The sequence below is a fragment of the Hydractinia symbiolongicarpus genome, chromosome 1 (genome assembly GCF_029227915.1).
Source record: "Hydractinia symbiolongicarpus strain clone_291-10 chromosome 1, HSymV2.1, whole genome shotgun sequence".
Lineage (NCBI taxonomy): Eukaryota > Metazoa > Cnidaria > Hydrozoa > Anthoathecata > Hydractiniidae > Hydractinia > Hydractinia symbiolongicarpus.
Genome location: NC_079875.1, coordinates 19,066,659 through 19,091,873, shown reverse-complemented (window position 1 = coordinate 19,091,873; position 25,215 = coordinate 19,066,659). Strand labels below are relative to the sequence as shown.

At 33.7% G+C, this 25,215-nt stretch overlaps 3 protein-coding genes across 4 annotated transcripts; 2 read left to right on the top strand and 1 right to left on the bottom strand.

Moving 5' to 3' along the window:
* The first annotated feature begins 600 nt into the window (after window positions 1–600).
* LOC130645195 (uncharacterized) lies at window positions 601–7,701 on the top strand. Its single transcript, XM_057451100.1, has 2 exons — window positions 601–1,112; window positions 1,201–7,701. The coding sequence occupies exons 1-2, from the start codon at window positions 720–722 to the stop codon at window positions 1,306–1,308; spliced, it is 501 nt and encodes a 166-aa protein (XP_057307083.1). The 5' UTR covers window positions 601–719; the 3' UTR covers window positions 1,309–7,701.
* LOC130645156 (protein AF-9-like) lies at window positions 3,317–18,384 on the bottom strand. 2 transcript variants are annotated; one of them, XR_008982686.1, is made up of 6 exons: window positions 18,226–18,384; window positions 12,647–12,827; window positions 6,285–6,537; window positions 5,087–5,995; window positions 4,445–4,871; window positions 3,317–3,967 (listed from the first exon to the last, which is right to left on the bottom strand). XR_008982686.1 is itself a non-coding variant. In XM_057451050.1 (5 exons), the coding sequence occupies exons 1-5, from the start codon at window positions 18,238–18,240 to the stop codon at window positions 4,622–4,624; spliced, it is 1,608 nt and encodes a 535-aa protein (XP_057307033.1). In that variant the 5' UTR covers window positions 18,241–18,384; the 3' UTR covers window positions 3,317–4,621. The 2 variants fall into 2 exon arrangements, 1 of the variants encoding a protein (XP_057307033.1); XM_057451050.1 differs by having other exon boundaries at window positions 3,317–4,871.
* LOC130645188 (uncharacterized) lies at window positions 7,713–11,112 on the top strand. The gene is made up of 2 exons (XM_057451086.1): window positions 7,713–7,847; window positions 8,977–11,112. The coding sequence occupies exons 1-2, from the start codon at window positions 7,739–7,741 to the stop codon at window positions 9,468–9,470; spliced, it is 603 nt and encodes a 200-aa protein (XP_057307069.1). The 5' UTR covers window positions 7,713–7,738; the 3' UTR covers window positions 9,471–11,112.
* Window positions 18,385–25,215: the final 6,831 nt, after the last annotated feature.

The following is a 25,215-nucleotide window of genomic DNA, read 5'->3' as shown; positions in this document are numbered from 1 at the left end:
TAGTCTACGTGCTTACAAAATTGTAGTACAGAAAGAAATGACGTAATTATATAACATTAAAGATGGCGCATTATAAGTCGATCTTCATTATGCTACACTGCACGAGCTTTAACTTTCGATTATAAACTTTAAAATAAAGTAATGTTCATTGGATAATAAAACAATTTGTTGCACTGTTAGGATTCTTATTGGATTAAAACTCAATTTAGCCTCGTTCTCAGAATAGAATCTGTCAAAACGAGGATTTAAGCTTTAGCCTAGATAAGTATTAGGCGTCCAGGCTCTGGGCTGTCTTTATCTATCTATCTTCCCAGGCGATATTAAAGATTCTGCCTTCGCCGGCGAAAATCAAAAATTCTGCAAATCGATTTGTATAATTTTCTATTTCGTAATAAAAATGTCAAATGTATCTCGGCCTTAAAGACATTTTATCGAAAGGAAATTATCAAAAATCTGTTCAGTTTTATATTAATGTTCAATATAATTTCGAGAAATCGAATTCGATTAATCGGATCGTGTATCACCGCCTTTACAATAGTTTGTGAATTAAAGAGAAACTTCGTTGGTTTTTTTCCCAGAAATCGTTCATTAAGAACGTTTTGTAATTTCATTTAAAATGGGGAAAAATGACTAAAGTGACCTTTGTATTCCCAGCTGCTATATAATTCAATATGACCAAATAGCGACCAGACATATTAATTACAGCAGCAGTTAACACCATGAGTTTACAGGTCGCCATTGACAAATCACTTGAAATAACCGATGAATTTTGGCAAGTGGAATTTGGTGGAAACGTTGCCACTCGTGAAGAAACACAAGTTTTAATTCGTCTTGTGAGAGAAACTAAAGCAAAACATCTAATTTTTTTCGACAACGTCTGCCAAAGACTAGACCTTCATGACAGAAAGGTGTTTCGTAAAGTAGCGGCTTATGTGTTCGACAAGAATGTAGTAAATTGGGGAAGAGTTGTGTCTCTGTTTTGTTTTGCTCGCACACTTGTGGAACATGGCAGAAAAAAACGGATTCCCCATTTAGAAACAGACGTGAAAAACTGCTTGAAAAGGGAATTACGAATACGGATGCAAATACTGCACACAGAATGCGGAAGCTGGGTAAGTTCGCCTTTTTTGCGCCATTATTACAGAAGTTTTACACGATTAAATCAATGTCTGTTTTATGGTGAAAACTTGTTTATTTTAGGACGGATTCCTAACAAATTTTGGCGGAAAATTTCCGTGGTGGTCCCGCTGGCTGTTTACATTCTTTTATGAGATACAAAAACATGTTTCGACATTTTATAGCCAATGAATTTACGTATCGAAGCTTAGCAAAATTCAGCAACCTTGTACCCATGTTCTTAATAAGTTTCGTGTTTACCAGTCATCAGAAGACTAATTAAAAATAATCATGTGCCCGGATAACAAGTTAAGGTTGAAAAAATGCTTATTCAAAAGAGAATCTTGCTCGTGAATAAAAAAAAATCCTGGGCACAAGGTTGGTTTGTTGGTTTTATCTGTTTTAAGTTGCAGAAAATATTTATTTAGATCTTATTTATTACGTTTTTTCTCGCCTATAATTTATGTTTCTCAAATTTACAAAAATGTATAAATCCTTAAAAAGAAACCTTGTTAATATAATACCCTGTAAAATTTCGAAAAAAATAAAGTGTGCATAAAAAAACGGAGCAGAAGATATTTGCTTCCAATATTGTGCGCCACACTGTTCTAAAGAATGTAAATATAATAACGTCGAAAAGTTACTTTAGTACAACACAGACACGGAGTCTCGGTACGAAAGTGATAAATGTAAACATATAGAATATTCCTTCACAGCCGATCAGAAAATTGTTACGTTGTTGCAATTCAGGAAAACGCTGAAATCCCTGAAATTTTTATATTTGTTCCCCCGAAACATATTAAATCCATATTTTGCGTACTTGCACATTATATCAATTCAACGGCAGACGACATTTGTTAGGTGCTGGTGGGGAAATATACAAATATATCTTGAAAACTTGTAAATATTGTAAAAAAACTGTAAAATATGACAAATGCATATATGCAAGAAAAATAATTTCTCCTTTATTTTTACCCAATACATTATATCGGGGATAAATTCGTAGGGAAAATAGGAAAAAACTTGCTTCGATAGCAAATTATTTTTAATCGGTTATTTAATACTGCAATCAGAAGTATCGCGTTGTTATTCTTCTCAAGGTTTTTATTAGAACACAGAAAATTACGAAAATAGCCGCAATTTTCGGGGAAAATTATTTGACAGGAAATAAATTAGGAAAAAGTCGTTCTTTGGGGAATATTTCCGTCACTTGACATATTTCGTCACTTTCCTGACGACGAATTCTTGCCTAATAACTTGAGTAATTTCAAATTTATTAAAAATCGCCTCTCAACTGTTACAATGTTGAAACATAATTAATCTAGGACATGCGGTCGTGGTTAGTGCCGATTGATGGAGTGAACATTGATGGTTGGTAGAAAAGATGTTTTTCAATAATAAGTGTACATGTTATACAAAAATCGAACAAATTGCGACCCTCCTAGCCATTACTTCTTATTTCAGATCTTAAAATGAAAATGCAACTACTTTAAAAAAGACCCCATCACTAACTCCCACCCCACCCTCTTACAATAATAAGGTTACCAATAGTTTCTATATTTCTAATACACAGAATTTGGATGGTTTTTTCAACTATATAACCTCAGTCGTAATATATTAAGCGCGTATCAGGTTTTGCACAAAGGGATTAGGCGTAATTTAGCGCATCCGCGTAGCGATAATTTTGCACAATTCTGCGTGTTATAATGTTTCTTTTGTTTTACATTTTAGTGTACATGAACGTAACTTTTTTTTTAAACTTCCGTTATCGCACACATTAATTTTCGAATCTTTCTTTCACGCGTAATAAGTATTAAAACTTTTGCATACGCATGCTATTTGATAGGATGTGAATGGGAGGATAAAATCGTGTTGATGCAAAACATACAAAACTCTTTGGCTGATTGGTGCAACCACTTGAAATCTATTATCTGTTTGCAGCAGTTTACAAAGTACGTAAACTACAAAAAATCCAACGTTGTTTCCAGGGTCCCTTGCCTTTTTAATTTTTGCACGGAAAGACAAAGGATGTAAAATAGGCAAGAGAGCCCGGAAATAAGGTTGTAAAAAATCCCGAAAACTATACGACATACCTATGAAATATGTATAAAAAGGACGCTAGGAACACGTTGTCATACAATAAGCCTTTAACTGTAACACAACTGACCAACTTCGCTTCCATTTCACCACACCAATGACGTCAAACAATTGATGCTATCAATGTTATGCACACATACATTTAGAGTTTCTCAAAATAAATTGCTTTTATAACGATAAAGCTACAACCTCGATCCCATGTCGAAACATATAAGGAGCTGGACTAGAGCCGGAGTAGCCAATAACATCTCACGTAAATAAAAAAGTAAATAATCATCATTTAAGAATAGCAGCCCTATAGCATATTTACTCCTAAAAATAAATCTATTTATACATATTTATACAATTAAGTTTGGTTTCTTAACACAAATACTAATTTTAAGTAAAATATAAACGAAAAATGTTATAAATGTAGACGCAAAAAACATTACCAGAAATATTCACCATGTCGTTTTTTTTATTATTGAAGATTGGTCAGTAAATTGAAATAGACATTGCAAAAGACGTCTGAATTTATGACCTTTAAAAAAGATAATCAGTTTTCCTAAAAGATGATCTTGCAACATGTCTATCAGTTTACAAAAGTTGTGCCTATCTGCAAATATGTTGTGCCATCCGCGGAGGTTCTGCCTATCTGGAAATATGTTGTACCCAACTCTAAATGTGTTGTGCCATCTTCAAATACGTTGTGCCCATTTGTTAACCATACCAAATTGAACTGTTGTTATACCATGTCAGTTTATTGTTAACACAACTGAAACAAAACATTATGTCCCTTTAAATTAAAAAATAAATATACCTCACTGAAAAATTTTTGGGAAAAAAACTTATCTACATTATTGGAGAAAATACACAAAACTGCATGGTAGACCATTTTATACATTCAGAGCGCTGTTTTAGCCTTATCTGACTCCAAGGTATTCAAGATCCGGAAGACATGGAAGCTAGCATTCGCCTTTTTTTATTCATAAAAACCCATCTTAACATCTGTCACAGTATCACCGATTCATTCCACTTTTACGTCAATTCAGTAACTACCCAAGCCTTGTTGAACTTTTTATAGACTTTCGCGTGGCTCACAAAGTGGTACATGTCTTACTGTAGATTTAAAATTTTCTCAAAATAATTTATATATATATATATATACACAAAAAGAATGGTATTCGAAATGTTCGTCAAATTGACATATTTATAAATAATTCTTTGTAAAATTGAAATGAATGTGACGTACTTTCATCCGACGTAAAATATACTGGTATGGTTATGACGAGTAAACAGTCAACATCATACAAACGGATCACGTTAAATGCTTTTTGATACCGACCGCGACGGAAATTTACGCAATAACGTTCACCGAAGTTGTTTAAGAGATTCTTTAATTCGTCCAAGAAATCAACGCCTTTTATTTTCACGTGTTATCCAGCACGTGTTTAATTGCATTTAAAGTCGTCGTATCAAGTACGCACAGATCAAATTCGAACGTCGTCGAGCTGATTTCAAAAGCACCGGTATTTTCAACAATATCGACAAGTTGTTGCAACGCGTCTGTGTTTTCAATGTTGTTGATCTTTTTATACATTTCAGCAAGTTCTTGAGAAGACATGTTTAACGCCTTCCCGTTTTGTACAGGCTTTGCAATCTCAGTTGATGTACGCGACCTAAAATGTTTAAACAAAAATTTCAGGCGTTATTTGCCAAACAATGAATTTGAACGTTTCTAATTTTTATATTTCAAAAAATGTTCTCAACACGTTCTTGGGGATTACAAAATTAACAAAACATAACCTCACTCTCTCTCCCTCACGAGGAGAAAAATGTAAAAGCACTGCTCTCCCACGTGAAACAACATTAAAAACTAAAACTAAATTTTTACTTTTTCAGTGCGTCCTTTTTACTTGTGTTCAACTTCCCATTGGTTATAATTTGGTTATGTACTTTAGATTTTCTAGGTTTGGTAGTCGTGGTAGCAGTGGTGGTGGTACCACTGTTAGATGATGAATTGGATGAAGTGGAATAGTTAAATTGCTCTGGTGTTTGTTTGTTTTGCTTGACTTCTTCGTTCGGCACAACAATATGCATCTCGTCGTCAGACGTACTCCCTTCTTCGGCAAACTCGGCCAACAAAGCGTCCACCCTCATGTTCTGTTTTCCTGTGGTGGTGACCACATTATTCAAAACAGCACCCGTTCCAGCCGAAGGAGGCAAAGCAGCGGTGTTTTGTGTGGGTGAACCATTGGTTTCAACATTACTCGTTGTAGACCACGCGTCATCAGCGGTGCGTTTGAATATGAACTTCTGTATTTTAGGCATACCTTCTTTATCAGGCGAGACCTTCTTCTCGCTCTTCTTCTCCTTCTCCTTTTCCTTCTCTTTCTTTGTCTTCATTTCTTTACCTTTCAGTGTACCCTCTTTGTTTATATATTTAGGACTACCACTAACTCCATTAACCGGCTCGGTTGATTTCCGGCGTTCTTTTATCTTCTTAACACTGCTTTTGGGCATTTTTATGCTATCCACAGCTTCAGTAGCAGGATTCAGGATAGGAATCTCTTTTAACGAAGGATTTGAAATATCGTGTTTCTCGATCTTCTTTTTCTTCGCCTTAGGAAAGGTCTCATCGCTGACACTATTAGAGCGCTTCGCACTTTGAGCGAAATCTTTAGGCTTGGGTTTCGACGATGAATGCAGTTGTTGTTTCTTAGCAGTGCTCGGTGACGAACCATGTGAGGAAGCAGGCGATGTAGTGCGGTTTGGATCAGCCTTCACACCGTTGCTGGACGGACTGCAAGAATTCACAGTAAAAAAAAGTATATATATAAGTATTTTTATATTCTTTATCACAGGTATTTAAGCCCACCAACACGAAAAATCCACGACATAAACAAATGTCAAAATTATTCAAATAAATTCATGGGAAGTGGAGTACATAAAAAAACTACATGCGCAACTACTTGGAAATGTTATATATTTTAGTATTTCCAAGGCTTTTCCTGGAACATACTGTCGCTAACAATACATTCAAGAATACATTTTAAGGAAAAACTTCAGTGTTAAAAGAAAAATATTCCCACCTTGTTCCAGAGGAGGAGAGCACGACCGCTCCTCCCTTTAACAGTTTTTTCTCGAAATCTTCTGAAGGGTTTAAAAAAGTCAACGCCTCAACTTTGGTGATGTTCAAGGGCGGCATACCGACAATTTGTAACGTCAAGTCGTAGTCAAAACGAACTTTTCGAGGGTCCTCCTTATTGCGGAAATATATTTCTACTTTCAAAGTAAAACTGCCATAACCTGACTCGGATACTCTGTAGGGTGGCTCCTTGATAACTAAGTAAAAAGTAAAAAGTTATGAGAAGGTCCAGAAATGTAAAATGACCTTTAATTGCCCTTGTTTATCAGTGGCATTAAATGTTGCTAATTTTGTGCTAAATTTTTTAGAAAAGTTTTGTGAAGGTAATTAAAAATTAAATCTTATAAATTCAAAAGAAGAATTTTTTGAATTTCCGCGCCTGAAGGCGTAGGAAATTCTTTAAAACCGTCGTTTTTTTTTTTCGGAGCATTTTTTGAGAAAAAATCGACCCTGGGATTTCACGTTCCTCTGAGAGGAGGATAGTATTGGTATAACTGACGAACTAACTAACCCTGTCCCAAATGGTCAACTGCAACGTCACAGATTTAAACTTCGTACCCAAGCTTCCTAAGTACTGGGAATTCATCTAAATGACGTTTCAGGCCAAAATTGGTATTTGTTTTCGACAAAATTTGGCACAGTTAACAAAAAAAAGTATGCTGAACGAAATGGTGACATCATAATTTTAATTTTTGTCACCTAAATGTCATTTTAGGCCAAAATTGGTCCAAAAATTAAAACTACTTTATCTTCAACAAAATTTGGCACAGTTAACAAATAAAGTATGCTGAACGAAATGGTGACATCATAATTTTGATTTCTTGTTACTTAAATGTTATTTTAGGCCAAAATTGGTCCAAAAATTAAAACTACTTTATTTTCAACAAAATTTGGCACAATAAACAAATAAAGTATGCTGAACATGATGGTGATATTAAAATTTTGATTTTTTGCCACGTTAAATGTCATTTTAGGCCAAAATTGGTACAAAAAATAAAACTACTTTAGGGATCGTCCACAAATTTCGTCCCATTAACGAGACGCTATAAGACGAAAAAGTTAAAAAAAATTCGTCTCGTTTTGTTCTTAATTGAAATTGAGACGATTTAAAAATCGTCTCATAAATATCAGGAGACGATATTTTGTCAATTCGTCTCAGAATAAAAAAAGTGGAACAAAATATTTTAAGACGAATTGAGACGAATTGAGACGCTGCGGTAAAATCACGGAGACGAATTGAGACGAATTAAGACGCTGCGGTAAAATCACGGAGACGAATTGAGACGAATTAAGACGCTGCGGTAAAATCACGGAGACGAATTGAGACGAACTAAGACGACAGGGTTTCTTAAACACGAAAATTTATTTAAAAAGCTAGTGTTTTTTAAAGTGGTTTTAATGTATTCAGATATTTCAGATAGCGACAGCGACCTAGATTGGTTGTTTACGGACGATTCTTTGTCCGATGATGAAAATGAAGATTACATCAACGAAATTTTACAATGCGGTAAATATTTATTTTTATCTCGTCGTAAAATTTTCAGCAACGGTCTTGAAAACAAAAAAATATATAATTGCCCAATTTATCTTGTGATTTTTCCGTAGTCATGAGAAAAAAACTACTATAATTATAAAACTATATATTTTCTTTATTCGTAAATTTAAAGCTCGATGATGCAAAATCTTTAAAAGATTTGTTGTTTTTTTACCAACAACACACAAATATTCGAAAAACCTCACTATTTTAACTTTTCTCTTCGCACATGCCGGTGTGAGCATAAGAAGTAAATAATAGCAATTGAAGTTTGTTGCGATATTGCTTCTGAAAATTACGAAAAAAAACTATTTTTGCTTTATTATTTTTGTCAACTTGCACTGTTATATTAACTTAATGTATAATTATACTTATACAATTGATTATGGTGGGCTGCACATTGCAAAAAAAAAATTATTAACAATTTTATGTGACAGAAACGGCTTGTCAGAAGCAAATAATGTTCCGCAAAAAAACTGTGTGACGTGCGGTTGCATTACGTAAAATGATTTCAGACAAATTAGATAGCCGCTTGTTTAGACACTCAGTTGAGCAGCCTAGTGCCCATGGATTAAGATTTGAATCATTTTTTGTAAACTATCACAAAAAAAAATCAAATGGATAAACTTTTTTCCTTTAGCCTTCAATTTTGTCAATTCAATACGCGATTTGTTTTATAAAAACTGCGTTTTTAAGAGCGTTGAGGCTGAGATTTTGCCAATAATTAAGAACATATTAAAAACGTACTCAACCTGAATTCCTTCACAGATTATAAGAACAAAATAATGTATTCCAGTAATCTTTTTTTGTTTGCTTGAATTTTTTATATTTTGTGCTGGACTTAAACATATTATCTCATGTATATAAATACATAAATTTCAGAAACTTTGGGAAAAATATATCAATAAGAACAAATAGAGGCTAAATTCTGAAGTCGTGTTCTTACTATTAAGAACAAAATAAGAATAAAACAGACTGAAAGTCTCAAAAGTAAGAATAGCCAGCCTCAAGTCAGATTTTACTAAATAAACATTAATAAACTTGTTTAGTAATCACTCGCGTCATTATTTGCATTTATAGAATAGTCTTTTTCTTATTTTAGCTTCAAAAAAACGAGGCAGACCAGCGCTACACGAGCAACATCCGGGCTTGGTTCCATGTATCGCATCCTACATAAGTCAGAACTCGGCCGAGGCCCATTTGAGGCGCAGAGACAGTATTATGTACACAAATGGTGTAAGCTTAAAAGATATTGTCTCTCACATAAAAAGTACGCTCGGGTTAAATGTGAGTAAGAGCGCAGTGCATTACCTCATGAGACCGAGGAGAAAAAAAACCACTTCGAGCAAGCGTCACAAATCGTTGGTTGATGCACGTGTTCCGCCCAAGCGCAACACGGGAGAAAAAAAGATCCATGAAGATTTTCATTTTTCTTGCTCCCAAGTTAACTTGGTTAATGAGTTAGCGCAGTTATGCAATGAAAACACAATCTCCTTGTCAGTTGACAACAAAAACAAGGTGGATGTTGGTATTCCCGCCACGAGTAGACGTGCGCAAATCCGACGTTATCACATCGAAAATGAGGCTCCCATTTAAAATCAAACTGATAAAAAAAACGACAACTCACTCGCACGTGTGCTCTGACCCTCTGAAACCAATGAATGAATCACGATTCGAACACAGAGCAGAAGATAAAAATTGTTACATTTTTCTTCTTGAAAAATTCGAAAAGGACGGTTTCTCTTAGCTCCCCAACATAACATTTAAATCTATTAAGTTAAAAAGAGCTAATATACTGAAATGTACGAACCATTACAGGCAGAATACACCTAAATACACCTAAATACACCTGAGAACAAACATCTTGACATAAATTTTGCTTTTATCCCTGATCTGTGTACTGGTTTCGTTTAGTTAATGAATACCATGTTAAGGCTATTTTCTACCTCAAGAAAATTTTCGGCGATTTTTGATTGGCTAATTTTAATGTTTTTCGATGATGTGACGTTTGCGGAGGAACGCCAGCCATTTCGAATATATCTCCCAGTAAAGACGAGCTATGTTTCGCATCTAACTATCTATATTTAATATCTATATATTCCTTCCTAACAACATATTTAAAGAATCCTAATCTTAAAGAATATTTATGGCTAAATTCAGTTTCAGATATACTTACCAGTAAATATCGAAAATAACTCAAGATTCCATCTGTCACGACCAATAATAATATTTTTTGTGAGATTTGTTTCGCTTTTCCACAACATAGTTCCAGCTTCGAACGACGAAGTTTGCTGTGATAAAATGTTGCCAAGTTTGATAAATATACAGACCGTAACATTCAACAATCGAACGAGTACAAACAATGTAGCTTAAGTTAATCAGTAGCTGTGCCACTGCTAGCCAGGAGACCCAGCGTAATTTTTCTTACCACCGGGAAATCGGAGTAGTTAAGGTGGGAAAATTACGCTGGGTCTCAAACGATTTTTCTGCGGCCAAAATCTGGCCGCGCTTTTTGATTGGCTAATTCTATTGTTCTCTGCTCACGTGATTATTATCGGGGAAAGCCCTTTTCATCCCGAATATTCCAGCGAGTGGTTTCACTCACCCTAACAAACATTAGTATTCTACAAAGTTTTTACCAAAGTAAGATTTGACCAAGCTTGGTAAACAACTCACAGATAAATTAAAATGTCCTCCGAAGCGATTAGTCACATTGTTCGATTTAAACTCGGGGTTTCCGCTGAGTCATTCGTTCGCGTCTAAGCTTTAGTTTGAGAGAAACTCATTTTATCAACTGAAGAAGAAAGCTTAGTTAACTAGGCTATGCCACTGCCGTTCCGCTAGAACAATGGAATAATTTCTTTTTCACGGAACAAAATCACGCTGGGTCTCCTGGCCAAGATTTTTAAAGTTTCGTGTTAAACTCACGGAAGTGTTCGAAAATATTTTTCAACTTTTGAGACGAATTTATTATAGCAGAGACGAATTGAGACGATTTGAGACGAATTAAGAAAATTCATAGACGAAATGAGACGATTCGGAGACGAATTTGTTTTTAAAATATGATATTCGGAGACGAATTTGTGACTATCAGGAGACGATATGAGACGAATTAAGACGGTTAAGACACTACAATGTTATCACAAAAAATCGTCTCGTATGAAAGAGTTAAGACGAACAAAACAAATTTACAAGACGATTTAAAATGAGCCGAATTTAGACGAAATTTGTGGACGATCCCTTATTTTCAACAAAATTAGGCACAGTTAACAAATAAAGTATGCTGAAATGATGATGATACAAAAGTTTGATTTTTTGTCACCTAAATGTCATTTCAGGCCAAAATTTGTCCAAAAATTAAAACTACTTTATTTTCGACAAAAATTTGCACAGTTAATAAAAAAAGTATGCTGAAAATGATGGTCACATCTAAATTGTGATTTTTTGTCAACTAAATGCCGTTTAAGACCATAAACGTTTCAATCGCAAGACTTTCAACCATGAATGATAGGCTGTATTTTTGTTAACAATTTCTTTTAAAATGTGAGTTTATCATGACACGTTTCTTTTTGTTTGCATTTTATGTAAGATATAATGTCACTTGTGTGCTTTATCTTCAGAGCTTCATGCACCAAACCTCTTCGAATGTTTGCCACGATAACACAACGAATTAGCAGGTTGTCATCAAATATTTTGGTAGCGAGCGGAAATTCTTAGAGCCCCCAGGGCTTCTTGTTTTTAAATTCATTCACAGTACATCAGAAATATCCAAGTATACAACTATGCGAGATCGCTACGATTGACTCTGTAAAAAATCATACATTGAAAGTTTTTTTCGTGTTTGTTGTGTTTAAGGAAAAAAGAAAAAAGAATCTTTAAAATTTCAGGCTATTTTTTTATCATGTTCTTATTTTTTTAGCAATTCTCAGGCCCATTGTTGTTATAAAAATATAAAAATTGTATGATTATCATATGAACAGTATTCTGAACTGAGAATGCATCACCCTAATCGAAATTCTAATCATGGCGAATGGACTAATGCAGGCCTATCAATAAGAAAATAACACTGGAGCAATAAATCACTCTCCCAAGGTTACAATAATTTAAACTGGGCGAGCAATCTGAATAAATTGAATAAGTTTATAAACACATATTTTATCACAAAGTCTTTTTTACCTATTTTATTTTCTCTTTTTTTTATATTTTGGTTCTTTTTTACCGTAAATAATAAGAAAGAGAACATTGATTTCCATGTGAGATAAATTGATATTGCTCAGGCAGAAAAACTTTTTTGGAATTGGTGGAGCAATTAATGGCTCTCTCCTTAGTGATAGGCCAGCTAATGCAATCATGATGAACTTAGATGACATTTTCTCAACATGTTCATATATATGAACCAATCTTGTTGACATCAAAAAAGGAGAAAAAAAATAATTTTGCACTAAAAAACGTGAAATTATAAAGTAAGTGTTTTTAGTAATGCAGTAATGCTGAGGAATGTTTTTTGCCCTCTATTAATATCTTAAATCTTTTCGGTCCAACACAAGCGTGTTCTTTATGATTCTTGGCAAATTGAAACATACACTATAAAATTCGACTAGTGGTATTTGCATCGCTACCACATCAAAAATTAGTCAAAGTGATGAATGCATCACTTTGACTAATTTTTGAATTTCAGATATTTTCATCTGCTCCTAGCTTGCCATAAATTATAGAGAAGTCGCAAAAATTAATCCATGACAAAAAAATATAAGGCAAAACATTTAACTCACCTCGTTTAGGCTTTGGGAAACTCTCATGAAGATGAAATACCACCTTTTCAATAAAATAGTGTATTTCTGCCCCCTCAGCACCACGCACAAAAATACTCCAGTCATGGGTATGACCTGTTGGTGTTAGATTTACTCGACATACCGCCTGATGCCCAACTTCAATCTTTACTTGAACACGCTTCTAAAGACATATAGGTCCTGCTTTATACTAAACATTTCTACATAAATAAAGCTAAAAAATAAACATGTAATTTGGGATCTGCATGTTGCAGTCAATTTCTTTCAGTAAACATTTTATTGCAAAAAAGTTGCACATCCACAGTTATTGGGTCATTAAAAAATTTAAGAGACCTGGGACGCAAATGGGTGTCATTATGTTAATCAATCCACCTTTATAATATCTATGCATTAATAAAGTTTGAATGTAACAGGTCTAAAATTACTGATGACAAAAAATGTCAAAATTTGCTATTCCTGAAATATGACATCATAATTTATGCAGCATAATTAAATTTAAAATTCTTTAAAAGTACATTTAAAAACACTTGTTAAACAACTTTATAAGCAGTAAAATATAAGTCCAACATCATTTGATACATCAAGTTTCCTTTAAAGTCCTAAAGTTCTGTAAAAAATTTAAATAATTACTTAAAACTTTAGTATGGTATATATAGTAATAAAGAAGTACATTTATTTGTCAAAAAGTAAAAATTACAATGTGATAAATTGTTTAAGGTGTTACACTTATTGTTGCATCTACTGGCGACAGGAGATCGGCACAAAGCATAAGCTTAAGCAGAGGAGCCGACCCTCCTAAAAAGAAAGATGGACAAATGCAAACTAAAAAGGCAGACACAGGGATATCACAAAAGATGTAAGGAAAAAAAAGAAAAAAAAAGGGGAGAAAATTATAAATTGTTATAAGGCAATTTGTTGTAAATTGGTATCACAGAAGTAAGTTACGGAAATACAAGAGAGAATGCAATTTTAAAACGCAATGGTATCAGTAGTTGATAATGAAATGCTTGATGAGAATTGGCTGTATCTCGAAAGTTGATTTACTAAGGAGTCTAAAAGGAAAAAAAAAATAATTGTAAATCATTTCAGTCTTTTGAGTACAAGGGAATAGATTTTAAACCATAAATAGTTGACCTGACTAGGGGTAAATTAATTAAACCACATCTAACCTGCCTGAGTTTGGTATGAGAGAAATAAATCGTAAATGTATTTGTAAGACTAATCGGTAATTTGTTATAAGCATTAAAACAAATTATGGACAAAATTGGATATAATGATTATGGACAAAAAGAATATTTTGAAGGATAACCAGATCAGAAAATTTAAGAAATCCTAAGTTGTGATATAAGGGGCCAATCCTAGTTCTATATCTCTCAGGACAACAAACGATATAAGTCTTGTTGAGTGGTTTTGGAGAATATTGACACATGGCGTAAGAGTGCTTTTTTGTCCCCATACTTGGCAACAATTTTGTAGTCAGGAATAAAAAATAGCATAGTAAACTCGGAGAAGCACACACATTTTGTGGGGCACAAAATGACAAGGTTTGCCTAAGGCTCCATTGGCTCTCTTTAGCATAATCAGTGTTGTTAACCTGAGATTTCTAGCTTAAATCAGAGTCAATTAATATACCACACAATTACTGGGAAAAATCCTAGTATATACCATTGAGCGCGATCTTGATATCATATGAAAGAGGTTTGTTGTTGCTTTTAATGATAATGTATTCTATTTTGGCTTTATTTAGGGATACTTTGTTTGCACTAAGCCAGTGGAAGAGGAGCTTCAGATTAATGTTTGATGTGTTTGGCAAGTTGTTTGGGAGATTTGTTAATATGTAAGATGTTGGTGTCATAAGCAAAGTATAAACCATAGAGTATTTAATAGGACAGTGAAGATCATTAATATAAAATGAAAAGAGAAGAGGACCAAGAACAGAACCTTGTGGGACCCCATGCCTGACGGATCTATAGAAAGTTATTTTATATTATTGAAACAAATTGGGCCCTGTTAGTAAGATATGATAGAAGTGAAAGAGGAAATATGTATACCATAGTGATATAATTTTTTAGGAGAATTTCATGGTCCACAGTATCGAATGCCTTTCACAGGTCAATTAAAACACCACAGGCATATTTTGTGAAATGTTAAGAGCATGAGTGGTTGGAAATGTTTTTCTAAATCCCAATTGTTTCTCACAGATGACTTTGTTGGTGGACAGAAAATTAGATAAGCAGGCATAAATTAGTTTTTCAAATATTTTGTTAATGCTGGATAGGAGAGAGATTGGACGATAATTAGTTAGGTATAGATTAGACTTTTTTAAAATATGGGGATGACTTTTGCAGTTTTAGGAGGATTGACAAGATATTTATTTAAGATGGTCTGTAACTACCCGAAAAAACCTGGGCCTAGACGCAAACCGCCCGAAATGCAACGCACACAAGCTCATTTTGTTGACATTTAAATTTTGTAGAGAAGAAGGAAAGTGCTATTTTGTTGTTGTACTCTCAGTTTATTATTTGTGGGATTTTATTACAGCTATTTATGGAATAAATGATATAAAAAAAGTCTTTTTCAGAACTCTTCCACTACCACTGCTAGACATTAAAAGAATAAATTATACATGGTAATAAATGTATTAAAAAACGCCAGAAGTCGTCCGACAGCCCCATGGTTTTTGCGGCGTTTCTGGCCAGTTGGCTCGTGTTTTATCAACTTTAGAACAATTTGGTGTGCCCAGGAATATTCAACCTTAAATTTATGCCAGTAAAAAGAGGGTTAATAAATCCTGACTATTAGCTGGCTATCAAGACTAGCTACCTATTGCTTAACTGATAGAATTTTTGTCTGTCTTTTATATATTATGTTAGTCACTTGACTAGTGTTTAAGAAACATTACATCTTTTCTAGAAAAGGCAGTGACCAACCAAAAGGGATACATCCAACATCCCAGAACAGGGTGCCCACCATAATTTTATCTCTCATTTGTGGGAGATTGCAGGAAACTCTTTTCAAACTTTCACTTTAAAAGTTGCTAATTTTGTATAATATACATAATTCATGTAAAAAAGTATTTCGAATTACATTATAACTATCAGGGTTCAGCCCTCGAAATTAGCGTCGGCAATTGCTGTCGCAATTGCTGGCGTGGTCATTTTGCAGTAGAAAAGTGGGCATTTTGATTCGTGAACCCCAAACACGATGATTGAGCGTGTACGTATAGCGACTCTCTCAATCTTAACTTCCTTTTCTACATGTCCGAAATAGTATACATGACTATGCTGCCATTTTATAAATTAATTGTTTATTTTTCAGATCATTACAAGCAAATATGCTTCGTTTTCAAATTACAAACAAGAAGCCCTGCGTCTTAAAGATTTCTGCCATTAGCAATAATCTGAAAAAGTACTGAACTTTGAAGAGGACGGAGTAATATGGGGGAACAAAATCATTAAATATTTTAAAATTTTAAAATTCAATTTTAAATTTTATCATAATTAGTTACGAAAGGTAACTTTTCTTTTAAACACACTTGTCACGATGTTATAGCTAAAATACATTATCTTTCACCAAAAATATTCAGCCTCAACAATTCCTTTTTAAATTAAAATTCGTAAATAATAAGGTTTAGTCTACGTGCTTGCAAAATTGTACAGAAGGAAATGACGTAATTATTAAAGGGAAATGTTAATAACATCAAAGATGGCCATTATAAGACGATCTTCATTATGTTACACACTGCACGAACTTTAACTTTCGATAGCATATAAACTTTAAAATAAAGTATTATTCATTGGATAATAAAACAATTTGTTGCACTGTTAGGATTCTTATTGGTTTAAAACTCATTTTAGCCTTGTTCTCAGAAAAAAAACTGTTAAAACGAGGATTTAGGCTTTAGCCTGGATAAGTTTCGGGTGTCCAGCCTAGCTGCGCTGTTTCTATCTCTCCCTCTATCTTTCTATCTCTCCATCTCTCTATCTATCTTATCAGGCGATTTTAAAGATTCCGCCTTTGCTGGCGGAAATCAAAAATCTTTATCCATGTGGCTTAAATAAAATTCATTTGAAAAGTTCAGCTACATTTTAAAAAAATTTAGACAAACAAATATTTTTTATCACATGTGGGTTTCGTTTTTAAAATTGCTTGAATAACAATTGCGACATAAAGAAAATCCATTAAATTTGAACCTGCTATGGTTTCCAATTGCTTTGTCAAATGAAGAATTATCTACAATTAAATCCACGATAAAATGTCTGTTCCGCCTGTAAGTGCAGTTTTGCAGACTTAATTCATCTGTGCTCCGTTGGCATTCACCTCCGCATTAGTTAAGAACCGCATGGCTTGATTTCTTGGGTAAGACCTGGTTACCAACGACGAAGGGGCCAGGAAAAAGAGATTTATGTCTATGTAGTTCTTTTTACTAAGTCAGGAGTCAGTGAATTAGCTAGGATAGTCAGGTTGGCTATAAATAGGCTTACTCGTGGATTAAAAGAACAGGACTATTCAATAATTCAAGACTGAAAGTTTCCCACCAAGACAGAAATCTATCAGACGTTTTGTACGACGAAATGTGGCAGAGATTTTGTTTGACAAGTCTCCAAAATTATTTCAAGGGCTGCCATCGCACACAACAAAATGGATTTTATGGAATTGCCGCTGCAAACGACTATGTCGTTGGCAATAAATTGCCGACAGGTTTTTGGGCTAATTTCGAGGGCTTGGGTTTCTGCCAAGTGCTAGAGACTACAATATGTTTATTTGAAGGTCCGAAGAAATGGTAAAAACAAAAATTATATTTGCAGGTAGTTTTGTATGTGATTGTAGGAGATCATAGGAGATTTGTCATTTTGTGTGAGATTGTATTATTTTGTATGAGACTGGGCACCCTGCAGAAGAAGAAGGTATGTATAGCTAACCAAAGTCAGGGCTCTTGCTCTAGACCCTAGATAACTTGTAGAAGTGTTTTCAAATTTCCATAATACACCTTTACGATAATTCGGGAAAACTAACACTCCATCGCAGCTTATTTTGCGATCGGAGGAGGTAAACATCACACTTTTATAAGAGTTTATTAAGGAGAAAACACGATTTTTTGTGATAACTTTTCTTGCCGCGTTTTGTTTTTAATGAAAAGTACACATATAAGTTGTATCTTATTATTATTAACGTTTCCTGAAAATTTGAAAGAAATTGATCGACGGAAGTTAAAAAACTGGAGAAAACACGCTTTCGTCTCTAACAAACTCTTATAAAAACACGATTTTTACCTCCTTTTTTCCGATATTGTAAAACGATGGAGAGCCATAGAAACGCATATTGAAATTTCGTAAAGGTGTATTGGCAAGGTTGAATATAACTACAGCCGTGAAAAAAATATTGTCAGACTCAAAAGAGAAATATTACTAAAAAGATGCTTGTGCCAGAGATTGGCATATACAAAATATTTAGAAACAAATAAAAACAAAACTGTTAGCATGTTTAGCTAGCGCTAGCTGTTATACATTAAGTGAATTTTGCAGGGAAATTCATTATGCCTACGATGTGTATAAACTTACTTCAGAGTAAGCCATGTGGTGAGCCAAGCGTTGTTGATGTTTTGGCAAATAATAATTTTTTCCATTCAAAAATACTTTATTTTGAAAAGATGGCTAACTGAACTAAATCTGTCTGCATTTTGAAGCATTATAATGCGCATGTCCTAAGGTTTAAAGATGGCGCTTATAAAAGTAAACGAGTTAACGGAAAGGCAGACATTGCCCCCTTTTTTAAACAACCTCTTAGATGAAGATATAGTTACACTCCGTGGTAAGTTTAATATCAGAACACCAAATATGGAATCAAGGATTCAAAGTCATAGACTTAAACATCAAAACAAACCCCACGTGCGCGCGGGAAAATATATCATCACAAGGAAATTAACTTAGTACATATTTTAAGTCCATTTTTTGAAATATTAAAAATTATATATAAAACGTTTATTACTTTGTGCTGGGTGCTTGTTCTCGGCTAAACTATTTGTTATAGTTAGTTTGTGCAGGAATTAGTTATGGAAACAGAAAAAACAGGTGAGAAAAACTGCATTTTCCTTATGAAAGTTGTCTCGCCAAATGTTTTACCTTTCTTTCAATGAGTGTTTTTGTTGGTTGTAGAAGAATCAAGTTCGAACGTTATCGGGGAGAAGCTTTTATACAAAGCCATTACAAGGGAAACTAGGGAAGAATTAGGTAAGGTCTCTAAATTGTTATTTTTTACTTCATAGACACTGTCACAAAATGTTTTAGTCTTTTAAAAATATTTTTCACAAAGTTGCTTGAAGCAAAATATAAACAAAGCAAAGTACTCAATAATCGGTGAGTGAGTAAGATGAGTAAAGTATCCTCAATGTCGATTCAATGGATTCAATCGTAATCAAAGTAATTCAAAGTAATCGCCAAACTGCTTCCAATATACTATTACACTTTTTTTTAGTTGACAGTTCTTCGGAAGATGAATGCAACACTAAGCTAGATAAATTATTTTCAGATGTTGAAAAAGAAGTTTCTAGTAAGTTATGTATGCACTTCCCAACTACCTTTCGTATTTGTAATACGTCTAGAAAGTAGCGTCCTTGCGAGAAAATAAGTAAAAAATTCTGAGTTTTTAGGCAAAGCACGTTTTTATTATTTTACAGCAAACTAAAAGATACAAGCGCAGAAGAGAAAAGAAGCTTCAGGCTCTTCAAGATGAAGTTATAATTACCCATGATGAAAGATCTGGTAAGTAAAATATACGATAAAGATAAATGTTTTAAATGATAAATATTTTCCTTTTTTTCTAACCCTTTTACTCATGTTTTCATGTCATGGAATTAATACGGAATTCCCTGAAAAAGTCATCACTGAAAATGCAACCACCTTTCAATGTGATGAATGCGACGCAAACTATGCACGCAAAAATAAGTTAAAGCGCATATGTTGAAGAAACACAACACTACGTTAACTGATGAGGGTAAGCGTTCAAAATGTACATTCCCTGGTTGTGAAGAGACTTTTTGCCACAAAAGTAGAATGATATCACACCTAAACGCATTCCATGGTATGAAGACAAATGTTCGTAACTTGGTATTTGAGGACGAACAGATGTTCATGAAATGGAAAGAAAGAAAAAGAAATAGATAAACACATATAATTTTTAAAGCAAAGAGTGGATGGCGACTCTAAAATAACGAAATACGCTTATTACGTTTGCCAGCATGACGGGGACGGAAGATCGCATAGAAAAAAACCAGCTCGAAAAACAGACAAAAAGTTTAAACCCGGTCAGATTAAAACAGGACGCTTTTTGCCCAGCTAGATTGACCTGTCACATGGACAAAGTTAATAATGAAATTAGAGTAGAGTATATCACATCTCAAAAATTGACTGGATGCAATGATTAGGTGCAACGTAGACGATGGTATCATTGGAAATGGGTTTCGTTTACGGCGGAACAAGCCGATTTGGCAGTCAACTTCCGTACTGATGACATTTATCTGTTTAAAGTTATTTCTAGGGACCTTACACTATTTTTAATTTTTTTAAAAGTTTTTTAGATCATCATCATTTTGTTGCGTAACTGGAAATAAATCAAAATAAATTAAACTATCTAGTTAAACTTTTTAAAACACAAGAGATAAAACAACAACATGCTTTGTTGTTTTTATATCTAAACCTACGGAATTGCAGTGAAAAGAGAGATCCGTCATTATTATAAGCAGAAAAAATAATTCTATTGTATAATATTCCAATTCCCCTTTTTTTCTGTTTTTCTTACTACGCGGGCACGCATTTGTTTAAGGCCCCTAAAGCGCATCTGGCCAAGCCCACGGTGCGTGCGTCCAAAATTTTAAAAAAATGGGGCAATGTCTGCCTTTCCATAATAAACAAAAGAAAACGAAAGTGAATGAAAACAAAGTAGTGTGGGGGAACTAGTCCTACACTTCCTTAAAAAGTAGCTCTTTTAGGCTGTAAATTTATTTTTTATTTTTCTTTATGCAAAAAGGTGTAAAGTTTAATTTGCACGTTAAAGTTATTTTTAATTTTTTTTAGCATTGAATGTTCTTTAGAAAAAACGCATAATGTGTTTATACAAAGTCAGTGTTCCCCAGCGCCTGGTCTCCTCACGATAGAAAAAAGAGACAACGGGCGCTGGGAACGAGATTTGCACCCCGAACATTTTTTAACTTTATCGTGTGACTGAAACCAGATTTTTTACTGTAAAAATAAGTAAAAACCCAACCTCGTCCTTAGGACTTCCTTTGGTATTTTTATATCGGGATGGCGCCATCCCAAAGCGAAAGCGAAAAGAGGTCCTGGGGACGAGGTTGGTAAAAACCAAATCTCGCCCCTAAGGCTTTTCTTACTTTTTGATACAGGAGGATAAATTTTTTTTTAATTAAAGAGAGAATCTAATTATGAGGAGTCTCTCCAATTCGAATTTTTAGGCGGCAAAGTAGAAAAAATCGAATTATAAAGGGAAATTTTGTAAACTTGCAAAAAAAAAAAAAAAATAAGACATACACATTTAATACAAACAGTGCAGTACGAATATTAAAATTTTTTCGAATCGAATTATGAAGGTTTGCTTATGAAAGTTTCTTAAGGAAATTTGACGATGACTTTGGATGAATAAAGGAGGTTCGATGTTGGCGCATGAAAAGGCCTGAAAAACGGATTAAGAAATGTTTCTTTAGAGAAATCGAAAATCGTAATTATAATAATCCTGCGTTAGGAAAGGGCGGGGTTAAGTTTTTGGACAATGAAATATTTTATATCGTAAAACATCCACACATTTCATATAAACGTGTGCGCAAGTGCTTGTAATTTCAACAAATGACGTTAACACAGTTTGTGTTATGTAAGTAGTCTTCCTTTTTAATTTCCGAATAAATGGTAATTCACTAATTTATTAGAAAATTTTACCATAAAAGGTTTTCTTACATTTTTGAAACTGTGATTTTTTGTTTTTGTCTTTATTTTTTAATATCAAAATAAATCTTTTCAACGTGTATCAAGATTTTATGTGGTTGTAATACTCTGTGGTCACAAGAGGTGATACAAGGGCAAAATCAAAATAAATACTTAAACATATGGTTGATGTTCTTAACGCTTTTTCCTCATTTAAATTCTTTTTCTCTCTTTAATAATAGCCGTATTCTGTCTGTTTGTGTACAAGAAAAAAGTGAGGAATAACGTAAAAGTGTACAAAAAGTTGTTTTTTCTATGTTTTTGCTCGATTCACGACATACTGCACTGCAATAGGTTGCTTAGATTACTATTCTAAGCCTACACTGGTGGAAGACAAACGCAAAATTGTTTTGCTTCACGTTGGCAATAATAATCTATTGAACACACAATCTAACAATGTGAACGACGACGATATTGCCGAAGAAATCATTAAAATGCCGTAATCATCATAAAGTAAAACACATTATGGTATCAAGTGTGGTCACATGTTCCAAAATTAACCCGAAACGCATTAGAAATTTTAATAATTTTTTGTCGGAAAATGTTTGATAAATAATTTCACATACATTGATAATGATAATATAAATAGTACACATCTTTGGAGGGACAGGATACATCTTATGGATGAGGGTAAGTTTCTATTGACTCTAAATTATATAAAAAGTATTAATAGTTTTTTATACAACACAGCACAGAATGCACATTTTCCTTGAACAATAGTGACATTTCAATTTTGGACACTAATGACTTAGGGCAAAATCTTTCTAGTGATGTCAGTAACTCCTTAAATAAAATTTGTGATCTGAGGGTTAAAAATCCTTCAAACCCACTAACAGGATATCTCAATATAAACATCCTAAGGAACAAAGTAATTGAAGCTAAATAATAAAGAGTTTTTTTGCCAGATTATTTTGTTATTTCCGAAACAAACCTTGATTATAATTTACCAACTAGTCAATTTGTAATAGATAATTACGAGATCGGTAAAAGAAAAGATAGGGAGGTAAACGGAGGGGTGGTCTAATAGAAAATGTAAGATAGGGTGTAATTTGCAATCAATTAAATATAGGAACCATAACGAATAAGATAATTTGTTCGAAACAGACCATAAAAACAATTAATGGGCAGTAATTAGTGTATATAGGCCTTCCTATATATCCAATCTTGTGAGCTTTCTTGATGAGCTAACAAATATTCTCAATAAGGTTCTCTCAAAGTGCGATAATATCATAGTGACTGGTGACTTGAATATAGATGTCCATGATTTGACCCATTATGGGTATGATCATTTAAAGTCTCTTTGTGATTTTTTTAATCTCAAAAATTTGGTAAAAGATAAAACTTGCTTTGCTAAGACTGGAGGCTCATGCATAGATCTAATTCTTACTAACAAACCAAGGTCTTTTCAAAACACGGTTGCTACTGAGACAGGACTTAGTGATCACCATCTTATGAATACTACTTTCGTTAAATCACATTTAGTACGATTAAAGCCAAAGAAAATTGTATATAGAAGCTATAAAAAATTTGATAAGATGGCGTTCTTAACAAATGTTGAAAATGCTAATTTCAATTGTGAGACAAACAACCCCGAGTTTAATTATGATAATTTAGTAAAATTGTTTACATCTGTACTAAAGAAACACGCACCCCTAAAACGGAAAAATTTACGCGGAAAGGCTCTTTTTATGACCAAGGAACTAAAAAAGGCAATTTATACACGAACAAGATTGGAGAACAAATTTAACAAAAAGGCAACAGAAGAAAATAAAATAAAATATAAAAGCAAAAAAATAAGTGTGTGAATCTTCGAAAAAAGGCTGTCAAATGGTACTTTAAAAAAGTTACTAAATCTGGATTTATGGAAAATAAAATGTTTTGGCAAACCATAAAACCTTTCATAATTAATAAGAGTGGTATGAGTAATGTTAATATAATGATGTTAAATTCGGATAATCGTCTTGTGACATACGAAAAGGAACTGGCCACAATGTTACAGGGGGGCACAAACCGGCCAACATGTTGGCCAACATTTTGAATAACATCGACTGACCAACATGTTGGCCAACAATGTTGGCCCGTTTGCGTTAGGCGCCAACATGTTTAAGAAGAAAAAAATGTCAAAAAATGTTGGCCAACATTTATTAAATATTTAATAAATGTTGGCCAACATTTATTAAATATTTAATAAATGTTGGCCAACATTTCCGCCAAAATTTGCATGTTGGTAGCATGTTTGTCGGTTTGCGCTGGGTAACCAAGTTGGCCAACATTTCGACCAACACTTTAGCTTTCGAATGTTTTAATTCGAATTTTTAGAATTCGAACTCCAAATCGAATGTTCTTAATTGATTGGAATGTTTATATATATTTTACATTTGGCGGGCATGTCCTTATAGCACTCTAGTAACCTCATCAACAATCTGTTATAATAATACGAAGAGTGTGTCTGTGTGCCTGTGTGTCTGTAACAGGAAAAGTGGATGTGTTCATTTTCCTTTGATGTTGCCGAAAAAGTTATGTCTTAAATGTAAAATTTTCTGTCGTTACGGTGCAACGTCAATAACACTACTTTAACGCCAATCCATATAATAATACGCCAGTTCCGTGTGTCTGTGACAGGCAAAGTTGATATCGTCATTTTCCTTTGATGTTGCAGAAATTCTCTTTGAAGTCGCCGAAAAAATTATGTCCATTTTGCTAGCGGGTTTACTTTGGTTACATCACGTGACAAGAACGACTCAATTTGATTTGCTGAAATAAATTTAACGGCTAACTTTCCAAAAATGGTGTCCTCTCGCCACCAAAAAAAACAAACAAACAAAAGAATGATCCCTTTATCTTGAAAAAAGTGAAAAGAGTGTTTTAAAAAGCATATTTAAAAAGAAAAATGTTCAAGTGAAGAGGTAAAAATGTTAAGTTAGAAGTGAGAAGTGGAGCTAGAAGTAAAGAAAGTTATGAGTAGAAAATAAAGGCTAGAGTTTGAAGTCGATTTGAGAGCTACGTCGAGCTAGAAGTAAAGTAAATTAGAAGTAGAAAATAAAGGCCACCAAAAAAAAGAACAGAAGAACGATCTCTTTACCTTGAAAGAAAGGAAAAAGTGGTTTAAAAAAGCATAGCTATATATTAAAAAAGAAAAGAGATCAAGTGAAGAAGTAGAAAAGTGAAGTGAGAAGTGGAGCTAAATGTAAAGTAAAGTTAGAAGTAGAAAACAAAGGCTAGAATTTAAAGTAGATTTGAAATCACAAATAGTAAGAACTTTGATATTTTTAGACGTTTGGTTTTTATGTCGGCGGGGCAAGCAGACTTGCATTTCCCAGGAAAAGTCACAGTTTTATATTTTACCGCGTATGTAGCTATATTTGTTTACGTTTGTTGCATAATTCATGTGCCCTGGCACGTCACTAATGTATTGTCCTATAATTCAAAATTCTACATAAAGCTGTTGGCTGACAAAAAACGGAAAACTTTGATTTGTTGAACTGTAATGTTATTAATTTTACATCACCATTGCCTCTCTTTATATGTGTTTTACTAAGCATAAATAGCTAGCTTTAGTTT